Source organism: Oncorhynchus clarkii, chromosome 31 (assembly GCF_045791955.1).
Source record: "Oncorhynchus clarkii lewisi isolate Uvic-CL-2024 chromosome 31, UVic_Ocla_1.0, whole genome shotgun sequence".
Classification (NCBI taxonomy): Eukaryota; Metazoa; Chordata; class Actinopteri; order Salmoniformes; family Salmonidae; genus Oncorhynchus; species Oncorhynchus clarkii.
In genome coordinates, this window is record NC_092177.1 from 7773322 (window position 1) to 7799127 (window position 25806).

At 45.2% G+C, this 25806-nt stretch overlaps 1 protein-coding gene across 1 annotated transcript in view; it reads left to right on the forward strand.

The window, feature by feature from the left end:
- The window catches only part of LOC139390915 (arf-GAP with Rho-GAP domain, ANK repeat and PH domain-containing protein 3-like), a 53395-nt gene that overhangs the window by 16939 nt on the left and 10650 nt on the right, over positions 1 to 25806 (forward strand). The window contains exons 2-24 of the mRNA XM_071138294.1: positions 1509 to 2662; positions 2774 to 2811; positions 3722 to 3804; positions 4086 to 4159; positions 4413 to 4649; positions 9131 to 9200; positions 9320 to 9440; positions 10452 to 10743; positions 11053 to 11252; positions 12104 to 12189; positions 12509 to 12691; positions 13794 to 13944; positions 14941 to 15045; positions 15499 to 15652; positions 15836 to 15938; positions 16196 to 16394; positions 18263 to 18326; positions 18620 to 18783; positions 19110 to 19322; positions 19534 to 19642; positions 20700 to 20847; positions 21674 to 21742; positions 21828 to 21902. Coding sequence (XP_070994395.1) covers positions 1590 to 2662; positions 2774 to 2811; positions 3722 to 3804; positions 4086 to 4159; positions 4413 to 4649; positions 9131 to 9200; positions 9320 to 9440; positions 10452 to 10743; positions 11053 to 11252; positions 12104 to 12189; positions 12509 to 12691; positions 13794 to 13944; positions 14941 to 15045; positions 15499 to 15652; positions 15836 to 15938; positions 16196 to 16394; positions 18263 to 18326; positions 18620 to 18783; positions 19110 to 19322; positions 19534 to 19642; positions 20700 to 20847; positions 21674 to 21742; positions 21828 to 21902 — 4011 coding nt within the window. The 5' untranslated portion in view covers positions 1509 to 1589. The remainder of the gene's footprint in view (positions 1 to 1508; positions 2663 to 2773; positions 2812 to 3721; positions 3805 to 4085; positions 4160 to 4412; positions 4650 to 9130; positions 9201 to 9319; positions 9441 to 10451; positions 10744 to 11052; positions 11253 to 12103; positions 12190 to 12508; positions 12692 to 13793; positions 13945 to 14940; positions 15046 to 15498; positions 15653 to 15835; positions 15939 to 16195; positions 16395 to 18262; positions 18327 to 18619; positions 18784 to 19109; positions 19323 to 19533; positions 19643 to 20699; positions 20848 to 21673; positions 21743 to 21827; positions 21903 to 25806) is intronic.

The following is a 25806-nucleotide window of genomic DNA, read 5'->3' on the forward strand; positions in this document are numbered from 1 at the left end:
GATTCTCTTTAGTTCTGACTGGGTTCTCAAGCTGAGTCACCCACAGGGACACCCACTCCAAACCTGGGTCCAAATACTATTTTAAATCTTTGCAAATACTTTATCTGTGCTTGATTGAGCATGTTTAGCGTAATAAATCAATAGAATAGTCCCATAACTGCAAACCCTACCCATTATGGGACTCCAGGCAGGCTAGAACAAATGGTCAAGGTATTTGAACGATTTCAAATAGTATTTGAACCCAGATCTAACACACACACCAACCAGGGAAAAGTAGACATTAAAACTCAACGCATTCCAAGCTTTCTCAGGAAGTGTTTCTATCGAGGCTTTCAAAGAGCCGTGCCCACAACCCTGACACACCTCTCCCTAGCTGCAGGCTGTTGTATCCCTGGATATTCTATTTCTCCATTCATTTGTATAACTTATTATTGAATTCATGTTGAATAAAAACACACTTGAAATGGTGCCTTGTCGTCAATTAAATGGTACACACCTTCAATAGAATTCAGAATTCATCAAATAATTGCAGTTTTCACATTTTGTTACCTTATTCGATTTCTCTCATGTCTCTGTGTTCTGTCTATGAACCTATTGCATTCTTCTTCCTTCCCTGGTCTGATGGTGTCGTATCCCCCTGCTTCTTCCTTCCCTGGTCTGATGGTGTCGTATCCCCCTGGTCTGATGGTGTCGTATCCCCCTGCTTCTTCCTTCCCTGGTCTGATGGTGTCGTATCCCCCTGGTCTGATGGTGTCATCCCCCTGCTTCTTCCTTCCCTGGTCTGATGGTGTCGTATCCCCCTGGTCTGATGGTGTCATATCCCTCTGCTTCTTCCTTCCCTGGTCTGATGGTGTCGTATCCCCCTGGTCTGATGGTGTCGTATCCCCCTGGTCTGATGGTGTCGTATCCCCCTGCTTCTTCCTTCCCTGGTCTGATGGTGTCGTATCCCCCTGGTCTGATGGTGTCGTGTCCCCCTGGTCTGATGGTGTTGTATCCCCCTGGTCTGATGGTGTCATATCCCCCTGCTTCTTCCTTCCCTGGTCTGATGGTGTCATATCCCCCTGGTCTGATGGTGTTGTATCCCCCTGGTCTGATGGTGTCGTATCCCCCTGCTTTTTCCTTCCCTGGTCTGATGGTGTCGTATCCCCCTGCTTTTTCCTTCCCTGGTCTGATGGTGTCGTATCCCCCTGGTCTGATGGTGTCATATCCCCCTTCTTCTTCCTTCCCTGGTCTGATGGTGTCATATCCCCCTGCTTCTTCCTTCCCTGGTCTGATGGTGTCGTATCCCCCTGCTTCTTCCTTCCCTGGTCTGATGGTGTCGTATCACATTTCACTGTACCGATTACACACACGATATCCTGTGCATGTGACGAATACACTTTCATTTGATTTATAGTAAGGGGATGTAAGTGAATTTAGTTCTCTTATCAGACCAATGGACCAGATGGAACACTAACTCAACATGAATTATATTATTATCTAGTTCTTAATAATGTGTTCCATTTCAGATGGATTGGAGTCTCCCTGTGTAGATCCATGATGGCCGTCGTCTTGACCACAGCAGCTGAAGGCCCCCTCCAAGCCCATGTATGTACGTTGTTATGGCAACAATAGATGGAAACACGGACGTTGAGACCCTGTTGGCTGCGATCCACCTGGAGCGATACCTGAAGACCTTCCGCCAGTCTGGCTTCCTCTTGGCCAAGGACCTCAGCCACCTAGACAATGGAGCTCTTATCCAGCTGGGTGTAACTGCCACCGGACACAGGAAGAGAATTCTGAGACTGGTCCAGCACATTCAGAGGGCTACCAATCAGAATCAGTTGACATCCGAGCCCTTGGAGCCCTTATTGGACCGTTGTCAGTCTGAGTCTGACATTAATTCCACACCCATCCAATCAGGAGGGCCGAGGTCTGACCAAGGGGGCGGAACTGGGGCCATTCCGTTTGAAGCGTTCCGGAATAATTCTGTTCCTAACATTCCATCCATGTTGATGAACTCCGGGTCAGAACAGCAGCAACAGTACAATGGGAATGTTGTCATAAAACCGGTTCCAAAACCTAGAACAGTGTTTTACAGACACAAAACAGAACCCGCCCGGTTTCTCTCCTGTCCCATACCACCGACATCACCAGATCCTCATGTTCTGACCCTAACCAGGAAACCGTCTCAGGAATCTCTCTGTTTCACCATATTGGAAGGTTTGGCTTCAGGTGAATTTAACACTGACACAGTGATGGTGGGGCCTACCCCTAACCCTGCCCCTACCCCTACCCTGAGACACAGCCTAAGCCTGAGAGAGAGTAGGCTGAGTAACTCTTCAGACTCTGGAGGTCCCCAGCCCCCTGTTCCCCCTCGGCTAAACCGAGGTACCCCTCCAGCCATGTTTAGGGGACCTACATCCACACCACCGTCATCTGGTGGAAGGACTGAACAAAACCAGGACCAGTGCATGACAACCCCACCTCCCTCATCCTCCTATGATAACACTGGATTCCCCTCTCTGGCTACTTCCCCTCCTGGCTCACCGATGGAGATGGTCTCCAATGAGATCTACTGTGGCACTTCACCTGGCACGGCAGCTAGTAGTGGACGGATTCCCTGCAACACTCCTCAAACACCACCACGGCCAGAGATCCACACCTCTCCTGAAGGGAATGGGTAGGTCAACGTCCGACTTCAATATCATTTTCCTATAAGGTAGAAATGTAGGCCTACGTCGAAAGAGAGTATTGTTTTGTGTAGCTAATGTTTTGTTTTGTGTGTCTGCAGCACTTTAAATAACAACTCTCGTGAATCGTCCCACGGAGGTAAGTGTACCCATCACTTTCTGAAAGTAACCTTACAGCTGGTTTAGTTAGACCTTATAACTGTGTACCCTTTAGCCCTATAAATGACCCTTGACCTGTTTTTTAAATCAAGGTCATTGAAGAAATTGGTAACACTTTGCATCGCTCAAACTTTACTTTTCGCTTAAACTTTAGTATCCAGTTTAAATTCGTTACAGCTGGTTGAAAAAGATCCTGGTGGTCTTCAATAGAGATGCTGGTTTAGATATAACTGTCAAGGCGTCCCGGTAAGAGGACGGAAATGACCAGTAGGAGACGGACACAAGTCACACTTTTATGGCCACACACAAGACCGGCACACACACAGACACTGCAAACAGGAAGTGGACTAGGTGGAATTGTTTTAGTGCTAGTTTTGTTGGTCGGTGGTGCCCTAACGCTAGGGTGTGATGGGAGAGTTCAGGGCTGCAGGAGAAATGGTCCATGGCTTTGTGGCCCAGCTGTTGATGTGCCTGACAGAGGTTTATGCTCCTCACTCTGCCACTGCTTGTTGAAGACTGAGCCCAGACTGGGCTGGACACTGCTTTTATACTTGTTCCCGGTCCCACCTGCCTATTGGACAGATGCCCTGAGGAGATGCAGGTGGGCAGGGTCAAAGGTGGGGAATGGGCGGTCAAATGTCCCAATCAGAGGTCACTGTGTGTAGCATGTAATTGGAGCACTCCAATGGGGACCAATCCCCCGCCCCTGCAGGGTCAGGGGGTCAGGCAGAGTTGAGGGGGCAGGTAGGCTATTTGTTTCCAGAGTTAGAGGGGTGTGAGTTAGTGTTCAGGAGAGGGACTGGTTTTCTACACTACACTGTTTTCTATACTATAGGCATGCATTGACTTATAACAAAGCTTATAATATGTCATTTCTTCCTCCACTGCAGTCCCTATGGAGGACCCAGAGGAGGAGATCAGTCCCTACTGTGAAACGGTCTTCCAGACCAGACGACCACTGCAGCACTCTGAGGTGAGACTGGGACTCTTGAGCATACGTCCCAAATGGCACCCTATTCCCTATGTAGTGCACTACTTTAAGACCAGAACCCTATAGGCTTTCCAGGAAACATCAAATGGTGTCTGAAATGGCACTATGGGCACCTAGTAGTGCACTATATAGAGAATAGGGTGACTTTTGGGACCTGGGTCTGTTATCAGGTTACAAGAACCCATCAGAGTTATATTGTGTTTTGTGGTCACTTTGGCTCTCCTGACATTGATGAATGTGTTATCCATGTTGTGTTCTCAAAGGCGGAAAGGACCAGATGTGAAGGAAAGACAGGAATGACAAGAGCGGTGGAAGAGAAACACGGAGAGGATCATGGGTAAGATTATTGTGTCTAGAGGAGTGGATAAGGCTACTGGCTTGCCAATTTAAACATCTTCTCACACAACTCTGACTACAGCCATAGAGAGAAAATAGTCTGCTGTAAATTTCAAATGTTATTTGCGCTCCATCTTTTCAATCCAATGTTGGTACCTGCTGCCGTATTCTCACACTAGAGAAACCTAAAGCGGCTGGAGTCAAGATTATTACAAATGCATCAATCAGTTACAGAGACTGTTTTTACAATGCAGGACACCCAAACTCTCCTGGGCCAAACGTCTGTCCCACGCCCTCCACAGTGAGTCCCAGGGCTACAGCACAGTAGGAGAGGCGGCACCACCCCCTCTCTGCCTCTCCTTACCGCCCAACCTGTACCCCTCGGAGCCGGATGAGGACCAGACGATATCCCCCTACGCCAGCTACACCTCTCTCTCTGAGCAGACTGAACCCATCATCTGTGGCTGGCTGGATAAGCTATCACCACAAGGGTATGCCTGGTCCTGGTCCTTCTTGCCTTCCTCCGTCTTCTCCTCCCTTCTGAGGAACTGTCTCTGCCTCGTGCCTGTCCTCTCAAACCGGTGTGTCTCTCACTTCTTCTTCCCCACTGTGTTTCTCCAGTCTTCTTGTGTTTCTTGCTAAATGCTAAGAAGTTCATATGCAGTACCTTCAGAAAGTATTCTCAACTGATGTTCGCTTAAAAAAAACTAAAATCATCGCTGAGCACATTTCTGGTCTGCTGAACGTTAATGAAAATTCTGTGCAACTTCCTGTGCACGTTTACTGTGAACACTTGAGGCTGTACCTACTTTAAGTTACAGTTTTAACAGTGGTCAAGTAGGCTACTGTGGCCATTTGAACATAATGTAGTCCTACCATCAAAAACAATGGAGAAAATGTATCCCATAACATTTTAACATGGAATTAGCTGTTCTGTCATAGCAGCAATGTGTGGTTTTCAGACTTTTGAAATCAACATGCAGGGCTTGACCTTTAACCTGTTTATCCACTTGTCCTTCAGACAAGGAGGTGACTTAACATGTATAGTCTTAACTAATGGGGATAACTCTAGAAAGTTGAAGGAAGTTTAACCTCGTGTTTCTCTCTGCAAGGCTGATATTTCTTCTGTGCGGCAGTCCCAGTTTAGAGGGAAAGTTGCTCACAGGCTTTTACATTTTTCCACATTTTGTTGTGTTATTTAAAATTAATTTAAAATGTATTTAAATTCAGATTTTGTGTCACTGGCCTACACACAACACCTCATCGTGTCAAAGTGGAATTCTGTTTTTAGAAATGTTTACTTTTTTACTTAAAAACGAGAAGCTGAAATGTCTTGAGTATTCAACACCTTTGTTATGGCCTAAATAAGTTCAGGAGTAAAAATGTGCTTAACAAGTCACATAATCAGTTGCATGGACTCACTCTGTGTGCAATAGTGTTTAACATGATTTTTGAATGACTACCTCATACAATTATCTGTAAGGTCCCTCAGTTGAGCGATTAATTTTTATTTTTTTACATTTTTTACCCCTTTTTCTCCCCAATTTCGTGGTATCCAATTGTTGTAGTAGCTACTATCTTGTCTCATTGCTACAACTCCCGTACAGGCTCGGGAGAGACGAAGGCTGAATGCGTCCTCCGATACACAACCAAGCCGCACTGCTTCTTAACACAGCGCGCATCCAACCCGGAAGCCAGCCGCACCAATGTGTCGGAGGCTACACCGTGCACCTGGCAACCTTGGCTAGCGCGCACTGCGCTCGGCCCGCCACAGTAGTCGCTGGTGCGCGATGAGACAAGGAGATCCCTACCGACCAATCCCTCCCTTACCCGGACGACGCTAGGCCAATTGTGCGTCGCCCCACGGACCTCCCGGTCGCGGCCGGTTACGACAGAGCCTGGGCGCGAACCCAGGGACTCTGATGGCACAGCTGGCGCTGCAGTACAGCGCCCTTAACCACTGCACCACCCGGGAGGCTTGAGCGATGAATTTCAAACACAAATTTAACCACAAAGACCAGGGAGGTTTTCCATGCCTCGCTAAGAAGGGCACCTATTGGTAGATGGCTCAAAATAAAAAATATATCCCTTTTGAACATGGTGAAGTTATTAATTACACTTTGGATGATGTATCAATACACCCAGTCACTACAAAAGAAACAGGCGTCCTTCCTAACTCAGTTGCCGGAGAGGAAGGAAACTGCTCAAGGGATTTCACCATGAGGCCAATGGTGACATTTACAGAGTTTAATGGCTGTGATAGGAGAAAACTGAGGATGGATCAACAACATTGTAGTTACTCCACAATACTAACCTAAATGACAGAGTGAAAAGAAGAAATCCTTTAAAGAATAAAAATATAGCATCCTGTTTGCAATAAGGCACTTAAAGTTTAATAAAAATTACACATACTTATGTCCTGAATACAAAGCGTTATGTTTGGGGCAAATCCTACACCAACAACACATCACTGAGTACCAATCTTCATATTTTCAAGTTTAGTGGTGGCTGCATTACGTTATGGATATGCTTGTCATCAGCAAGGACTAGGGAGTTTTTCAGGATGAATAAAGAAACAGAATAGAGCTAAGCACAGGCAAAATCCTAGAGCCAAACCTGGTTGTCTGCTTTCTAACAGACACTGGGAGACAAATTCACCTTTCAGCAGGACAATAACCTAAAACACAAGGCCAAATATACACTGGAGTTGTTTACCAAGACAACATTGCATGTTCCTGAGTGCCCTAGTTACATTTTTGACTTAAATCGTCTTGAAAATCTATGGCAAGACTTGAACATGTCTGTCTAGCAATGACAACCAGCTTGACAGAGATTGAAGAATTTTTAAAAAGAATAGTGTGCAAATATTGGACAATCCAGGTGTGCAAAGATGTTACATGCCGACCACACAGCTCACGTTGACGTGTGCGAGCGCTGCACAATACATTCACACATGTTATTAAATCATCCACACGGCTCGCACACGTCAACGAGCGTCTGCATAACCTGGTGCTAAAATAGGACTTGGTTCTATCTGTGATGCTTGACGCTCTGCGAGTACCATTTCTCCAACCTCCTCATTGGTTTTTACGGGGCATATACCCACGTGGGTGATTGAAAGGTAAACATGCGTGTCCTGATCGCGTGTGGGTGGAAAGAATCAACATGTATGCATGCCCGGTGTAGTCAGCATGTTACCCAGAAAGACTCACAGCTGTAATCTCTGGCAATGGTGCTTCTACAAAGTATAGACTCAGCGGTGTGACTACTTTCTGAAAGCACCATCTCTGCTTCGTGTCTTTTTTCCCCCTTCCTTTTCCCACTGTGCTTCTCTGTTTTTGTGTTTCTTGTTAAATGATACAGTTAATATCTCCACTGAGCTCTGCTTATTATTTTATATATACAGTTGAAGTCGGAAGTTTACATACACTTAGGTTGAAGTCATTAAAACTCGTTAGAACGGTTAGGACATCTACTTTGTGCATGACACAATACATTTTTCCAACAACTGTTTACAAACGGATTATTTCACTTCTAATTCACTGTATCACAATTCTAGTGGGTCAGAAGTTTACATACACTAAGTTGACTGTGCCTTTAAACAGCTTGTAAAATTTCAGAAAATTATGTCATGGCTTTAGAAGCTTCTGATAGGCTAATTTACATCATTTGAGTCAATTGGAGGTGTACCTGTGGATTTATTTCAAGGCCTACCTTCAAACTCAGTGCCTCTTTGCTTGACATCATGAGAAAATTCAAAATAAATGAAGACCTCAGAAAAAAATTGTAGACCTCCACAAGTCTGGTTCAGTAATTTCCAAACGCCTGAAGGTACCATGTTCATCTGTACAAACAATTGTACGCAAGTATTAACACCATGGGACCACGCAGCTGCCATACCTCTCTGGAAGGAGACGCATTCTGTCTCCTAGAAATGAACGAACTTTGGGGCGAAAAGAGCAAATAAATCCCAGAGTAACAGTAAAGGACCTTGTGAAGATGCTGGAAGGAACGGGAACAAAAGTATCTATATCCACAGTAAAACAAGTCCTATATCGACATAACCTGAAAGGCCGCTCAGCAAGGAGAAGCCACTGCTCCAATTTGCAACTGTACATGGGGACAAAGATCGTACTTTTTGGAGAAATGTCCTCTGGTCTGATGAAACAAAAATAGAACTGTTTGGCCATAATGACCATCGTTATGTTTGGAGAAAAAGGGGGAGGCTTGCAAGCCAAAGAACACCATCCCAACTGTGAAGCATGGGGGTGGCAGCATCATGTTGTGGGGGTGCTTTGCTGCAGGAGGGACTGGTGCACTTCACAAAATAGATGGCATCATGAGGCAGGATATATTGAAGCAACATCTCAAGGCATCAGTCAGGAAGTTAAAGCTTGGTCGCAAATGGGTCTTCCAAATGGACAATGACCCCAAGCATACTTCCAAAGTTGTGGCAAAATGGTTTAAGGACAACAAAGTCAAGATATTGGAGTGGCCATCACAAAGCGCTGACCTCAATCCTATAGAAGATTTGTGGGCAGAACTGAAAAAGCGTGTGTAAGCAAGGAGGCCTACAAACCTGACTCAGTTACACCAGCTCTGTCAGGAGGAATGGGCCAAAGTTCACCCTACTTATTGTGGGAAGCTTGTGGAAGGCTACCCAAAATGTTTGACCCATGTTAAACAATTTATAGGCAATGCTACCAAATACTAATTGAGTGTATGTAAACTTCTGACTCACTGGGAAAGTGATGAAAGAAACAAAAGTTGAAATAAATCATTCTATCTGCTGTTATTCTAACAATTCACATTCTTAAAATAAAGTGGTGATCCTAACTGACGTAAGACAGGAAATGTTAACTAGGATTAAATGTCAGGAATTGTGAAAAACTGAGTTTAAATATATATATATATATTTTTTTTCTACAGCAGTGGTATGACAGTCTGATCATTTTTGTATTTGGTGTTCTAGGAACTATGTATTCCAGAAACGCTATGTGAAGTTTGATGGCAAAAATCTGCTGTACTTCGGCAGTGAAAAGGTAGGCCTTTTTTTCCTGAATGATGGACTGTATCACATTTAGATTGAGATGATCAGCGTTGTTCATTACAATATTTGTTTCTTTACCAGTATTTCTCCTCCTTTACTATTCTCTCCAAGGACCCGTACCCCAAAGGAGTGATCCCTCTGGCTGCGATACAGATGGCCCGCATGGCCAAAGACAATAAATTTGAGATAGTGACAAGTCACAGGACGTTTGTCTTCCGGGCTGATAACGAAGGTAAACAAAGCACTTAACAACAACAACAACAACAACAACAACAAGCAATTAAAATCTCACACACAAGCAACTACAGACATTAGTTGTCCCAATTTCCCATCGCGGATTTTAAAGCATTGGATAGGTGTTATTAAATCCAAGTGTCCTAGTGCGTACTTTAGATGAAGTGTCCTAGTGCGTACTTTAGATGAAGTGTCCTAGTGCGTACTTTAGATGAAGTGTCCTAGTGCGTCCTTTAGATGAAGTGTCCTAGTGCGTACTTTAGATGAAGTGTCCTAGTGCGTACTTTAGATGAAGTGTCCTAGTGCGTACTTTAGATGAAGTGTCCTAGTGCGTACTTTAGATGAAGTGTCCTAGTGCGTACTTTAGATGAAGTGTCCTAGTGCGTACTTTAGATGAAGTGTCCTAGTGCGTACTTTAGATGAAGTGTCCTAGTGCGTACTTTAGATGAAGTGTCCTAGTGCGTACTTTAGAAGAAGTGTCCTAGTGCGTACTTTAGAAGAAGTGTGAAGGATTGGGGATGCAGCTATAGAAGCAGAAAACAACTTATGTGATAACGTCTGTTGGACAAAGGTTGGACCCAATAACCCTCTTTTCTCTCTGGAGACTCAAATGACCCAAATGAGCAAAATAGTAATAGAAAATAGTTTCTGAGAGACAACATGGTATCAACATGGTATCAGTTACTGTCACAATATCATAGTAAAAACATATTGTTTATGACTTTATTTTAGGCTACTGATTCCTCTGTTATTTATCTATTAGGAAATTATTTGGTATCAAAAGATAGTTTTCTGGTACAATTGGTAACTGACTGATACAAAAGGATGCTTGGTTTTGAATCCAAACGACACAAACAATTAATTCACATAATGTTATTGTGTAATTACCATTTTACCATATAATTTCATAGTAAATACCTGCTATTTTCTGTACCATTTTTTTAAATTTTATTTTAAATAATACAAATTGTAATACCAACCATTTATCTTTCTACCTGTCCCCTCTCAGTGCAGAGACATCAGTGGTGCAGTACCCTACAGGGGAGGGTGAAGGAACAGCTTGTGTTCGGGCGCCCTCGCTTCGGTCCTGGCAGCCACTGTCAGAGGAGTGGTCCTCTGGAGCTCAAAGGGACCAAGGCAAAAATCTACGTGGCCATCAACACAGAGCAGGTCTGGCTGTACAAGACTGAGCAGTGTTTTAGGAATGGGATTGGAATCACGCTGATCGAGGCCAGAGGAGCTACGATCAGAGACGGCAAAGGAAAGAGCTTTGACCTCATCACACCTTACAAAACATTCAGGTTTGTTGTTTACTGACATGGGAATAACACTTATATACCTTTTTTCTCTAGTTTTGTCAACAAATACATTCTGTTCATCATCACTCGGGGCTCCCGGACTTCCACCCGTGAGTCCCATAGGGCGGCGCACAATTGTCCCAGCATCGTCCGGGTTTAGCCGGTGTATGCCGTCATTGTAAATAAGAATTTGTTCTTAACTGACTTGCCTAGTTAAATAAACCTCCTACACTGTTGTTTTTTTGAATCCCTGAAAAGAGACAATTGTGTTTGATTGAGCCAGAAGAGTTTTTGATTTGATTGTCCCTGTAGTTTCACAGCTGAGTCTGAGCGGGATAAGAGGGACTGGATGGAGGCTATACAGGAGTCCATAGCAGAGACCCTGTCTGACTACGAGGTGGCTGAGAAGATCTGGTCCAACAGGTTCAATAAGCTCTGTGCTGACTGCCAAGCAGTCAACCCTGACTGGGCCTCCATTAACCTCTGTGTTGTCATCTGTAAGAACTGTGCAGGTGAGACAGCGTTTCCCCTACTATTGTATAGGTGGGGCGAGCTCCCCCTCTCTAGCTCTGTTGCCCCTTGCCTAAAAGAGTGGTTTCAGTTTGATGCCAGAGGGCCTAGCTGGATTTGGGTCCCATCTGGTGTGTGTGACTGATGAGATAATAGACACCTGGCCAATAGCTGCCAATGCTATCAGCCCATTGTCATGAGCCACAACAGTTTCATTCTCACCTGTGTTGTTTAAGCCCACCTGTGCCAGGTGAAGTGAAATGTTGCTCTGGAAATGTTTTTCAAATACACACATAATTTCACTGTGTCGTGGTTCTCTCTAGCGAGGCAGCGCCTGAGTGTCCTGTTACCAACATTGTCTCGTACCAGCACCAACACTGTCTCGTACCAGTACCAACACTGTCTCGTACCAGTACCAGCACCAACACTGTCTCGTACCAGTACCAACACTGTCTCGTACCAGTACCAACACTGTCTCGTACCAGTACCAACACTGTCTCGTACCAACACTGTCTCGTACCAACACTGTCTCGTACCAACACTGTCTCGTACCAGTACCAACACTGTCTCGTACCAACACTGTCTCGTACCAACACTGTCTCGTACCAGTACCAACACTGTCTCGTACCAACACTGTCTTGTACCAACACTGTCTTGTACCAACACTGTCTCGTACCAACACTGTCTCGTACCAACACTGTCTCGTACCAACACTGTCTCGTACCAGTACCAACACTGTCTCGTACCAGTACCAACACTGTCTCGTACCAGGAGAGTGATTACCAACACTGGTACCAGTACCAACACTGTCTCGTACCAGTACCAACACTGTCTCGTACCCTTTCCTCTGCAGGTCAACACAGAGGTCTGGGGACTATGGTGTCTAAAGTACAGAGCCTGAAACTGGACACCAGCGTGTGGAGCAACGAGATCGTGCAGGTGAGAGGAACGAGAAGGCTTCTTCAGGGAGAGGGAAAGGGAGAAAGTCAGGGGAAAGCTCACGTTTATTTTAGTTAAGTGGCAAAAAAAATATTTTCCGGGATACTGAAAATCAGTTTGTTTTGTTGTGTATCAAGGACTTCTCACCATTTTCACCTCCAACAAATCCATTATATTGGAACAGAGTTGAAATATGTTTTGGACATTTTTAAGATGGAAGTCCGATGATAGACTGTGAATAAAGTCAGGACCTCATGAGTTCTGATTATTCTGTGTTTTTTATTTTGTGTAAACTGTCATGCAATTGTGTGTTCGTCAGCTCTTCATAATGTTGGGGAACGACCGAGCCAATGAGTTCTGGGCGGCCAGGTTATCTCCAGCTGACGAGTTAGACCATGACGCCACACCGGACCAGCGGAGAGAGTTTATCATCCATAAGTACCGTGAGGGGCGCTACCGACACCCCCACCCCAACTTCAACACACAGGAGGAGCTGCTCAAGGTACAGGAACACCATTGTTTAGCTTTCAAATGTTTAGCTGCTATAAGAGGATCGAGGGGAAAGGGGGATACCTTAATCGACATCCACGGCGCCCGAGGAACAGTGGGTGAACTGTCTTGCTCAGGGGCAGAACGACAGATTTTTACCTTGTCAGCTCAGGGATTTGATCCAGCAACCTTTTGGTTACTAGTCCAACGCTCCTAGCCACCAGGCTACCTGCCACCCCTATGTGGTGTGTTATATAGGCTATATTCTTATCATAAACCCTTATTATTTGTCTACAAGGCGTACGAATGGAGAACATCTACTATCTGTCTCGGCTGGCTGCTCTGTCTCAGTATAAACACAGGGCTGTTTGCTCTGTCTCAGTATAAACACAGGGCTGTCTGCTCTGTCTCAGTATAAACACAGGGCTGTCTGCTCTGTCTCAGTATAAACACAGGGCTGTCTGCTCTGTCTCTCAGTATAAACACAGGGCTGTCTGCTCTGTCTCAGTATAAACACAGGGCTGTCTGCTCTGTCTCAGTATAAACACAGGGCTGTCTGCTCTGTCTCAGTATAAACACAGGGCTGTCTGCTCTGTCTCTCAGTATAAACACAGGGCTGTCTGCTCTGTCTCTCAGTATAAACACAGGGCTGTCTGCTCTGTCTCAGTATAAACACATGGCTGTCTGCTCTGTCTCAGTATAAACACACGGCTGGCTGCCCACATGAATTTCACGTGTTTTTCTGTAAGGGTACACATTTTAGACTAGATGCTATTGGTGGTAGTTTTAGTACCTGTAAGCTATACTAGGGTTCAAGTTACGGCTATAGCTGACTGGAGCTGGCATGCAGCCAGACATTTATCCCAACAACAATGACATGGAATGTGCTTTGAAACTAAAACCATTAGAGAGAGTAGATGAAAGGAAGCCAGTTGAATGGAGAGGGGACTTTTTGGAATATAGGCTGAATGTCCCTGTCCCTGTGGCTGTGGATACTTTTAGTGGTACTGTGTGTGTGTGTGTGTGTGTGTGTGTGTGTGTGTGTGTTGCGTCACCCTAATATGTCCTCTAATTCTTCCCTCTCTGTCTCTCCTCTCTCTCTCTCTACCCTGCAGGTTCTGTGTACTGCTGTGACCGAGCAGAACCTGCTGAAGACAGTCACCCAGATCTTTACCGAGGCAGAGGCTGTCCGAGCCCGCCTCGCTGCCTCTAATGGATATGACAAGCATCTGTCTCAGGAATACTCCCTCCCGCAAGGCACCTCAGGTAAGACAGGGGGCTGGATTTATTTTCCTGCTGGACTTTTTGTGCATTATCTTACTATTTTGCGACCGTGCAGTATAATGTAGTGTGCTCGGCAGCTCTCTGGAAAAAGCTTTCAAGTCATTACAGCATGGTTCATGGTTGGATAGAGAACCCAGAGCTTTTGTGATGAAACAGTTTGGTCTTCCTCTGCGAGTTGACCTCTAGTGTTGTAGGAGTAAAATATCTCTGTTGAAACAGCACAACTAGATATCTCTGTTGAAACAGCACCACTAGATATCTCTGTTGAAACAGCACAAGTAGATATCTCTGTTGAAACAGCACAACTAGATATCTCTGTTGAAACAGCACAACTAGATATCTCTGTTGAAACAGCACCACTAGATATCTCTGTTGAAACAGCACAACTAGATATCTCTGTTGAAACAGCACCACTAGATATCTCTGTTGAAACAGCACAACTAGATATCTCTGTTGAAACAGCACCACTAGATATCTCTGTTGAAACAGCACCACTAGATATCTCTGTTGAAACAGCACCACTAGATATCTCTGTTGAAACAGCACCACTAGATATCTCTGTTGAAACAGCACCACTAGATATCTCTGTTGAAACAGCACCACTAGAGATCTCTGTTGAAACAGCACCACTAGAGATCTCTGTTGAAACAGCACCGCTAGATATCTCTGTTGAAACAGCACCGCTAGATATCTCTGTTGAAACAGCACCACTAGATATCTCTGTTGAAACAGCACAACTAGAACACTGGAGCGAAAACTTATTTAGAAACTTAATCTACATTTCAATTCATAACCGTTTATCACACATCTGATCATTTATAACGTATCATCTTGTAAATGCATTTATTATGGCTTATTCGTGACTCTTTCTGAAGTACGACTTAATGTTTTGTCCTGTTTGCCTAGACCCCAACTCGTGTTTTTTTGGGAGTGTTAAAACCAGTTATTTTTCCCGTCTATTCCTCCCTGTTTTCTCAGACCCCGGTGTGTATGATGAGATTATGCAGGCCGTGCTGCACTCCGGCTACCTCTACAAGTCAGCCTCAATGAACAAAGGGACATTATCCAGGAAAACCAGAGAAGGTAGGCGTGTGTGCGCGTGCGCGTGTGTGTGTGTGTTGGCAGGTGCTAACAGCACACCACTTGGCAGAGATTGAATAGAGGAATACTGCCTCCTCAGTAACATCAGCATAAAGGCCTATAGAGAACAAAGCACTTTATACGACCAAATACTGACTGGGCCAATACTGTTCTGTTAGGAAATACACTACTCACTGTTAGTGGCTGGATTCTCTACAGTAAAACAGAGTTTTGTGATTTAGAAAGTTACTCATAGTTACTTGTAGTTTATTTCTCTTTAAAAACACAGCCCATTATAAAAATCCCTAATTTTAATTTTAAAGGGACCACGATTTCCAGGCTTCTTCACGTTTGTTCGCTCTAATAGCCGAGGGATGAGCGTAATTATGAAGTACGGCAACGTTAGAATATTGTAGAAAGAAACGGCTTATATTTTTGCTGTTATTTCCCCCCCAGATTTCCAGAAGTACTGGTGCACGGTGGAGAGGTCTCTTCTGTTCTACGAGTCTGACCGATGTCCTGATCCAAGCATGAAGATCAACGTCAAAGACATCGTCTGTCTGGGGGTCAGCAGGCCGGACTCCTGCAACAACAACGGCTTCATTGACAGGTTAGAGGACCAATCATGGCACAGTAACTAATGTAGGCGGCCAATCATACTGTCTCTTTCAAACACGCACGTGGAGAAAAGGTACATTTAGCATGAAATGATTATACCACTGCCACTCAATGTACAGGTATCTACCAACTGGTGTTGATCTAATCTAACGTATGTTCCTGTGTGTTGTTTTAGGTTTCTCTATACGTTTCAACTGTACCTGTCCTCAGAGAAGCTCTATCAGTTTGGATTGGAAACTCCTGATGCACTGCAATGTTGGGTCAAGGCCATCGGAAAGGTATGAGATGACTTTCTATCCTCAAAGAGTGCAATGCCTGCACACTGATGATGCCAATTCTCAGCTTTACTGGTGTAGTTAGAGCTCTTCCAGCTCAGAACATTGTAATGTCCCTCTGCATACATAAAGGGGGAGGGGTTACAGTAAATTGTTCCCTCCTTTCTAACCAACACCATCTATGTACTGTACTAGCCTGGGATGTGTCTGTTTTAATGACTTCCTGTGTTGTCTTCCTCTTCCTGTGTTGTCTTCCTCAGGCCGCCACACCTTTAAGCTGCCACTGCCTGCTAGCGAGGGAGTTTGAGCGGGTGGGAGTGCTGCGTTACAAGGCCATGCGAGACCCTTCTCAGTGGAAAGAGGGATATTTTGTCCTTCAGAAGTCTAACCTCTTCATCTGCCCAGGGAACGACGGAGCAGCTGAGGACATTATCAACCTTAAACGTCTGCAAGAGCTCAGTGAGTCTCCTGTCCTGACCAAAGCTTTACTGGCACTGTGTGGTAATGTACAGTTGCGACCAAAAGTTTTGAGAATTACACAAATCTACATTTTCACAACGTCTGCTGCCTCAATGGCAATTTGCATATACTCCATGTGTTATGAATGTTAGGAAGAGTGATCAGATGAATTGCAATTAATTGCAAAGTCCCTCTTTGCCATGCAAATGAACTGAATCCCCTCCCCAAAAAAACATTTCCACTGCATTTCATCCCTGCCACAAAAGGACCAGCTGACATCATGTCAGTGATTCTCTCGTTAACACAGGTGTGAGTGTTGACGAGGACAAGGCTGGAGATCACTCTGTCATGCTAATTGAGTTCAGTAACAGACTGGAAGCTTCAAAAGGAGGGTGGTGCTTGGAATCATTGTTCTTCCTCTGTCAACCATGGTTACCTGCAAGGAAACGCGTGCCGTCATCATCGCTTTGCACAAAAAGGGCTTCACAGGCAAAGATATTGCTGCCAGTAAGATTGCACCTAAATCAACCATTTATCGGATCATCAAGAACTTCAAGGAGAGCGGTTAAATGGTTGTGAAGAAGGCTTCAGGGCGCCCAAAAAAGTCCAGCAAGTTCCAGGACCGTCTCCTAAAGTTGCAGGATCAGCTGCAGGATCGGGGCACCACCAGTACAGAGCTTGCTCAGGAATGGCAGCAGGCAGGTGTGAGTGCATCTGCACGCACAGTGAGGCAAAGACCTTTGAACGATGGCCTGGTGTCAAGAAGGGCAGCAAAGAAGCCACTTCTCTCCAGGAAAAACATCAGGAACAGACTGATATTCTGCAAAAGGTACAGGGATTGGACTGCTGAGGACTGGGGTAAAGTAATTTTCTCTGATGAATCCCCTTTCCTATTGTTTCGGGCATCCGTAAAAATGCTTGTCTGGAGAAGACAAGGTGAGCGCTACCATCTGTCCTGTGTCATGCCAACAGTAAAGCATCCTGAGACCATTCATGTGTGGGGTTGCTTCTCAGCCAAGGCAGTGGGCTCACTCACAATTTTGCCTAAGAACACAGCCATGAATAAAGAATGTCACCAACGCATCCTCCGAGAGCAACTTCTCCCAACCATCCAGGAACAGTTTGGTGACGAACAATGCCTTTTCATGCATGATGGAGCACCTTGCCATAAGGCAAAATTGATAACTAAGTGGCTCAGGGAACAAAACATTGATATTTTGGGTCCATGGCCAGGAAAGTCCCCAGACCTTAATCCCATTGAGAACTTGTGGTCAATCCTCAAGAGGCGGGTAGACAAACAAAAACCCACAGATTCTGACAAACTCCAAGCATTGATTATGCAAGAATTGGTTGTTATCAGTCAGGATATGGCCCAGAAGTTAATTGACAGCATGCCAGGGCGGATTGCAGAGGTCTTGAAAAAGAAGGGTCAACACTGCAAATATTGACTCTTTGCATCAACTTCATGTAATTGTCAATAAAAGCCTTTGACACTTATGAAATGCTTGTAATTATACTTCAGTATTCATACTAACATCTGACAAAATTATCTAAAGACACTGAAGCAGCAAACTTTGCGGAAATTCTCAAAACGTTTCATTCTCAAAACTTTTCATTCTCAAAACTTTTCATTCTCAAAACTTTTGACCACGACTGTAGTTCCTCAAATAACGTTTGGTAACTCCTCACTGAGACATTTTCTGGATAAACTGCCAGTAAAGGCGGTACTATAGTCATTTAAAACCCATCCGACTGCCAGATCATGGACATTTCTCTGCCTTAACTACCCCAAGCACCGTTTCTTTGAGCAACTGTCTGCTGATGAGTGATTTGGTCCGTCTTCCATTTGTTCTGTGTTTGTCTCCTAGGTATAGTAACTGAGAACCAAAACCACGAGAAGAAGGAAATTCTGGTTTTGGTTGAAAAGGGAAGGTTGGTTATCAGTCTCTCTGTCTTTTCTCTTTTTGTCATTATACACGTGTCAACATATCGTGGATAGTTTGGTGCCTAAAAACTCATTTACATGGTCAAATTATTGTCACTCTGGAAATTCCATTCCCCACCAATTCTACCCCCATCTAGGGGGGGATTTCCAGAATGAAAATAATCTGACCATGTATATGAGTTTTTAGGCACCAAACTATCCACGATATGTTGACACTTGTATAAGGGTGAGTTTATTTTCTCTGAACCTTCACCTCTGAGTATCGACATGTCTCCCCCAGGACGCTACACCTCCAGGGGATGGGTCGGTTAGACTTCTCCCTGTGGTATGCAGACATCCAGAGAGCGGCTGGAGGGAAGGGCAACACCCTGAGAGAACAGCAGCTCAGCAGGAATGATATCCCCATCATCGTAGACAGCTGCATCGCCTTCATCACACAGTATGGTAAGGGAGGAGTCTGGATAGTCTGTATTCTGTTCCCTTACACAGTATAGTAAGGGATAGAGGATTCTTCATTATCAACTACAAAACGGCACGTTTTCCAGGGATCTTGTGGATCCGTAGCATTTAATGCATTTTCAGTGGAGGTGATTATTTTATATTAAAGTATATAAAGGGGTATATAAATAGTTCCAAATCCATTCATTCTAACTCTGCAGTGGCCTGGGGGCTGAAGGGTTTCCAGTTTAGCTGTACTTTACACCAGCCAGAGACAGGAGATACTAGCTGATGACTGATGTACTGGATCTGATGTGTGATCTGCTCGTTAGGTCTGGGTCACGAGGGGATCTACAGGAAGAACGGAGCCACGTCCAGGATCAAACTACTGATGGAGGAGTTCAGGAACGATGCTCGCAACGTCAAGCTTCGGATCGGGGATAACTTCATAGAGGATGTGACTGACGTCCTGAAGAGGTTCTTCAGGGAGATAGACGACCCCATCTTCATGGCTGACCTGCATCAACTATGGAAGGAGGCTGTCAGTAAGTACAGGTGTCTCTGGTGGCAAAATAGATTTTAAGTTACCATCACAGATAGCACACACATGAAGCTACTATTTTGTTGTGTTTTCTAAGTTGTGTCCTCTTGGTTCCCTTTAGAATTATAGGGCTTCCATCAAGCTGTTGCTGGTCAGGATGTCCCACAATGTATCTTTTTGAAATCTAACTGGTTCCTGTTTGTGTATTTTTATAGGAACAGCCAAGGATAAGAACCAGCGTCTGGACAGATACAAGGAGATCATCCGTAGTTTACCTAGAGTCAACAGGACTACCCTGGCTGCTCTCATCAGCCACCTCTACAGGTTAGTAGAGCCTCAAACTGGACCAGGTTTTAAAGTTGAGCAACTAAGCAGAGTTACTTCCTGTAGTCAAATGGAATTGACCCCAACCCGAAACAGGACACTTTTTCATATTTAGACAGCCTCACTGGCAAGTTGGCAACTGTCAACTTTTTACTGATATTTTTTCTCTCCCTTGGTCCCAGGGTTCAGAAGTGTTCTCTCTCTCTCGCTCTCTCTCTCTCTCTCTCTCTCTCTTGGTCCCAGGGTTCAGAAGTGTTCTCTCTCTCTCTCTTGGTCCCAGGGTTCAGAAGTGTTCTCTCTCTCTCTCTCTCTCTCTCTCTCTCTCTCTCTCTCTTGGTCCCAGGGTTCAGAAGTGTTCTCTCTCTCTCTCTCTCTTGGTCCCAGGGTTCAGAAGTGTTCTCTCTCTCTCTCTCTCTCTCTCTCTCTCTCTCTCTCTCTCTTGGTCCCAGGGTTCAGAAGTGTTCTCTCTCTCTCTCTCGGTCCCAGGGTTCAGAAGTGTTCTCTCTCTCTCTCTCTCTCTCTCTCTCTCTCTCTCTCTGGTCCCAGGGTTCAGAAGTGTTCTCTCTCTCTCTCTCTCGGTCCCAGGGTTCAGAAGTGTCTCTCTCTCTCTCTTTCTCTTTCTCTTTCTCTTTCTCTTTTTCTCTCTCTCTCTCTCTGTCCCAGGGTTCAGAAGTGTGCTCTCTCGGTCCCAGGGTTCAGAAGTGTGCTCTCTCGGTCCCAGGGTTCAGAAGTGTGCTCTCTCGGTCCCAGGGTTCAGAAGTGTGCTCTCTCGGTCCCAGGGTTCAGAAGTGTGCTCTCTCGGTCCCAGGGTTCAGAAGTGTGCTCTCTCGGTCCCAGGGTTCAGAAGTGTGCTCTCTCGGTCCCAGGGTTCAGAAGTGTGCTCTCTCGGTCCCAGGGTTCAGAAGTGTGCTCTCTCGGTCCCAGGGTTCAGAAGTGTGTTCTCTCTCTCTCTCTCTCTCTCTCTCTCTCTCGGTCCCAGGGTTCAAACGTGTGCTCTCTCTCTCTCTTGGTCCCAGGGTTCAGAAGTGTGCTCTCTCTCTCTCTCTCTTGGTCCCAGGGTTCAGAAGTGTGCAGACCTGAACCAGATGTGTACCAAGAACCTGTCCCTGCTGTTCGCCCCCAGCCTCTTCCAGACAGACGGGAAAGGAGAACACGAAGTGAAGATTGTTGAAGACCTCATAGACAACTACCTGTATATCTTTGATGTGAGTAGTGTCTCATAGACAACTACCTATATATCTTTGATGTGAGTAGTGTCTCATAGACAACTACCTATATGTCTTTGATGTGAGTAGTGTCTCATAGACAACTACCTATATATCTTTGATGTGAGTAGTGTCTCATAGACAACTACCTATATGTCTTTGATGTGAGTAGTGTCTCATAGACAACTACCTATATGTCTTTGATGTGAGTAGTGTCTCATAGACAACTACCTATATATCTTTGATGTGAGTAGTGTCTCAAAGACAACTGTCTGTCTTGATGTGACTAGTGTCTCATAGACAACTGTCTGTCTTGATGTGACTAGTGTCTCATAGACAACTGTCTGTCTTGATGTGACTAGTGTCTCATAGACAACTGTCTGTCTTGATGTGACTAGTGTCTCATAGACAACTGTCTGTCTTGATGTGACTAGTGTCTCATAGACAACTGTCTGTCTTGATGTGACTAGTGTCTCATAGACAACTGTCTGTCTTGATGTGACTAGTGTCTCATAGACAACTGTCTGTCTTGATGTGACTAGTGTCTCATAGACAACTGTCTGTCTTGATGTGAGTATAGTCTAACCAGAGAGGGTCTAAGCTCAAATTCATCACTTAGAAATCGGGGTTGTGTTCCATGTGTTCATTTTGAATGGATTGAAACGTGGAGGTACTATCTACCTGAATTTGTCCAGTCAGAACACAGATGTTCACATTCTATTGGAAATTGTTTTGCTACAGTGTGCCCTACTGAACATGGTCCAGGTCAATCTGTTCTGTATAATCTAATGAATAATCAGCAAATGTCTAATTGTGTTTTGTTCAGATTGATGAGGAGCAACAGACCCAGATAGAACTGGAGCTCAGCCTCATCACCACCTGGAAGGACACACAGGTACATGTTATGAATCATTCATAAAAGGTTATAACACATTGTTTTTTTTTTCTGGTTGTGTGTAATAAGTGTCCTGTCTGTGCAGCTGTCCCAAGCAGGTGACCTGATCATTGAAGTGTACCTGGAGAAGAAGATGGCAGACTGCTGCATCACACTCAAGGTAAGTGGAGACAGGTTATCTTCTGATTTTTATTTCATGAAAGGTGCTGTTATTATTTAGCCACACGGTGGCGCCTCTCCACCCTCCACGAGTCTCTCTCGAACAGGGGCTTCCTTCCAGGAGCTCGCAGCCCACCTTCCAGTAGCTCGCAGCCCACCTTCCAGGAGCTCGCAGCCCACCTTCCAGGAGCTCGCAGCCCACCTTCCAGGAGCTCGCAGCCCACCTTCCAGGAGCTCGCAGCCCACCTTCCAGGAGCTCGCAGCCCACCTTCCAGGAGCTCGCAGCCCACCTTCCAGGAGCTCGCAGCCCACCTTCCAGGAGCTCGCAGCCCACCTAGGAGTAGCTTGCGATCAATTCTGGAAGTACATGCATTTTTTTGTGTTCCATGCAAAACTAAATGCATGCTTTTCAACCGATCACTGCCTGCACCTGCCCGCCCGTCCAACATCACTACTCTGGACTGTTCTGACTTAGAATATGTGGACAACTACAAATACCTAGGTGTCTGGTTAGACTGTAAACTCTCCTTCCAAACTCACATCAAACATCTCCAATCCAAAGTTAAATCTAGAATTGGCTTCCTATTTCTCAACAAAGCATCCTTCACTCATGCTGCCAAACATACCCTCGTAAAACTGACCATCCTACCGATCCTCGACTTCGGCGATGTCATTTACAAAATAGCCTCCAATACCCTACTCAATAAATTGGATGCAGTCTATCACAGTGCCATCCGTTTTGTCACCAAAGCCCCATATACTACCCACCACTGCGACCTGTACGCTCTCATTGGCTGGCCCTCGCTTCATACTCGTTGCCAAACCCACTGGCTCCAGGTCATTTACAAGACCCTGCTAGGTATAGTCCCCCTTATCTCAGCTCGCTAGTCACAATAGCAGCACCCACCTGTAGCACGCGCTCCAGCAGGTATATCTCACTGGACACCCCCAAAACCAAATTCCTCTTTTGGCCGCCTCGCCTTCAAGTTCTCTGCTGCCAATGACTGGAACGAACTACAAAAATCTCTGAAACTGGAAACACTTATCTCCCTCACTAGCTTTAAGCACCAACTGTCAGAGCAGCTCACAGATTACTGCACCTGTACATATCCCATCTATAGTTTAGCCCAAACAACTACCACTTCCCCTACTGAATTTATTTATTTATTTATTTATTTATTTTGCTCCTTTGCACCCCATTGTTTTTATTTCTACTTTGCACATTCTCCCATTGCAAATCTACCATTCCAGTGTTTTATTTGCTATATTGTATTTACTTCACCACCATGGCCTTTTTTTTGCCTTTACCTCCCTTATCTCACCTCATTTGCTCACATTGTATATAGACTTATTTTTCTACTGTATTATTGACTGTATGTTTTGTTTATTCCATGTGTAACTCTATGTTGTTGTATGTGTCAGACTGTTTTGCTTTATCTTGGCCAGGTCGCAATTATAAATGAGAACTTGTTCTCAACTGGCCTACCTGGTTAAATAAAGGTGTTCTCAACTAGCCTACCTGGTTAAATAAAGGTGAAATAAAATAAAGAAAGAAAAGGTATCTCTCTACGTTCTGGTTCTCTGTAGGTATCTCTCTACGTTCTGGTTCTCTGTAGGTATCCCTTTATGGTCTGGTTCTCTGTAGGTATCCCTCTATGGTCTGGTTCTCTGTAGGTATCCCTCTATGGTCTGGTTATCTGTAGGTATCCCTTTATGGTCTGGTTCTCTGTAGGTATCCCTCTATGGTCTGGTTCTCTGTAGGTATCCCTCTATGGTCTGGTTCTCTGTAGGTATCCCTCTATGGTCTGGTTCTCTGTAGGTATCCCTCTATGGTCTGGTTCTCTGTAGGTATCCCTCTATGGTCTGGTTCTCTGTAGGTATCCCTCTATGGTCTGGTTCTCTCTAGGTATCCCTCTATGGTCTGGTTCTCTCTAGGTATCCCTCTATGGTCTGGTTCTCTCTAGGTATCCCTCTATGGTCTGGTTCTCTGTAGGTATCCCTCTATGGTCTGGTTCTCTGTAGGTATCCCTCTATGGTCTGGTTCTCTGTTGGTATCCCTCTATGGTCTGGTTCTCTGTAGGTATCCCTCTATGGTCTGGTTCTCTGTAGGTATCCCTCTATGGTCTGGTTCTCTCTAGGTATCCCTCTATGGTCTGGTTCTCTGTAGGTATCCCTCTATGGTCTGGTTCTCTGTTGGTATCCCTCTATGGTCTGGTTCTCTGTAGGTATCTCTCTACGTTCTGGTTCTCTGTAGGTATCCCTCTATGGTCTGGTTCTCTGTAGGTATCTCTCTACGTTCTGGTTCTCTGTAGGTATCCCTTTATGGTCTGGTTCTCTGTTGGTATCCCTCTATGGTCTGGTTCTCTGTAGGTATCTCTCTACGTTCTGGTTCTCTGTAGGTATCCCTTTATGGTCTGGTTCTCTGTAGGTATCCCTCTAGGGTCTGGTTCTCTGTAGGTATCCCTCTATGGTCTGGTTCTCTGTAGGTATCCCTCTATGGTCTGGTTCTCTGTAGGTATCCCTCTATGGTCTGGTTCTCTGTAGGTATCCCTCTATGGTCTGGTTCTCTGTAGGTATCCCTCTATGGTCTGGTTCTCTGTAGGTATCCCTCTATGGTCTGGTTCTCTGTTGGTATCCCTCTATGGTCTGGTTCTCTGTGGGTATCTCTCTACGTTTTGGTTCTCTGTAGGTATCCCTCTATGGTCTGGTTCTCTGTAGGTATCCCTCTATGGTCTGGTTCTCTCTAGGTATCCCTCTATGGTCTGGTTCTCTCTAGGTATCCCTCTATGGTCTGGTTCTCTGTAGGTATCCCTCTATGGTCTGGTTCTCTGTAGGTATCCCTCTATGGTCTGGTTCTCTCTAGGTATCCCTCTATGGTCTGGTTCTCTGTAGGTATCCCTCTATGGTCTGGTTCTCTGTAGGTATCCCTTTATGGTCTGGTTCTCTGTAGGTATCTCTCTACGTTCTGGTTCTCTGTAGGTATCCCTCTATGGTCTGGTTCTCTGTAGGTATCTCTCTACGTTCTGGTTCTCTGTAGGTATCCCTTTATGGTCTGGTTCTCTGTAGGTATCCCTCTATGGTCTGGTTCTCTGTTGGTATCCCTCTATGGTCTGGTTCTCTGTAGGTATCTCTCTACGTTCTGGTTCTCTGTAGGTATCCCTTTATGGTCTGGTTCTCTGTAGGTATCCCTCTAGGGTCTGGTTCTCTGTAGGTATCCCTTTATGGTCTGGTTCTCTGTAGGTATCCCTCTATGGTCTGGTTCTCTGTAGGTATCCCTCTATGGTCTGGTTCTCTGTTGGTATCCCTCTATGGTCTGGTTCTCTGTAGGTATCTCTACGGTCTGGTTCTCTGTAGGTATCCCTCTATGGTCTGGTTCTCTGTAGGTATCCCTCTATGGTCTGGTTCTCTGTTGGTATCCCTCTATGGTCTGGTTCTCTGTAGGTATCTCTCTACGTTCTGGTTCTCTGTAGGTATCCCTTTATGGTCTGGTTCTCTGTAGGTATCCCTCTATGGTCTGGTTCTCTGTAGGTATCCCTCTATGGTCTGGTTCTCTGTAGGTATCCCTCTATGGTCTGGTTCTCTGTAGGTATCCCTCTATGGTCTGGTTCTCTGTAGGTATCCCTCTATGGTCTGGTTCTCTGTAGGTATCCCTCTATGGTCTGGTTCTCTGTTGGTATCCCTCTATGGTCTGGTTCTCTGTGGGTATCTCTCTACGTTCTGGTTCTCTGTAGGTATCCCTCTATGGTCTGGTTCTCTGTAGGTATCCCTCTATGGTCTGGTTCTCTCTAGGTATCCCTCTATGGTCTGGTTCTCTCTAGGTATCCCTCTATGGTCTGGTTCTCTGTAGGTATCCCTCTATGGTCTGGTTCTCTGTAGGTATCCCTCTATGGTCTGGTTCTCTCTAG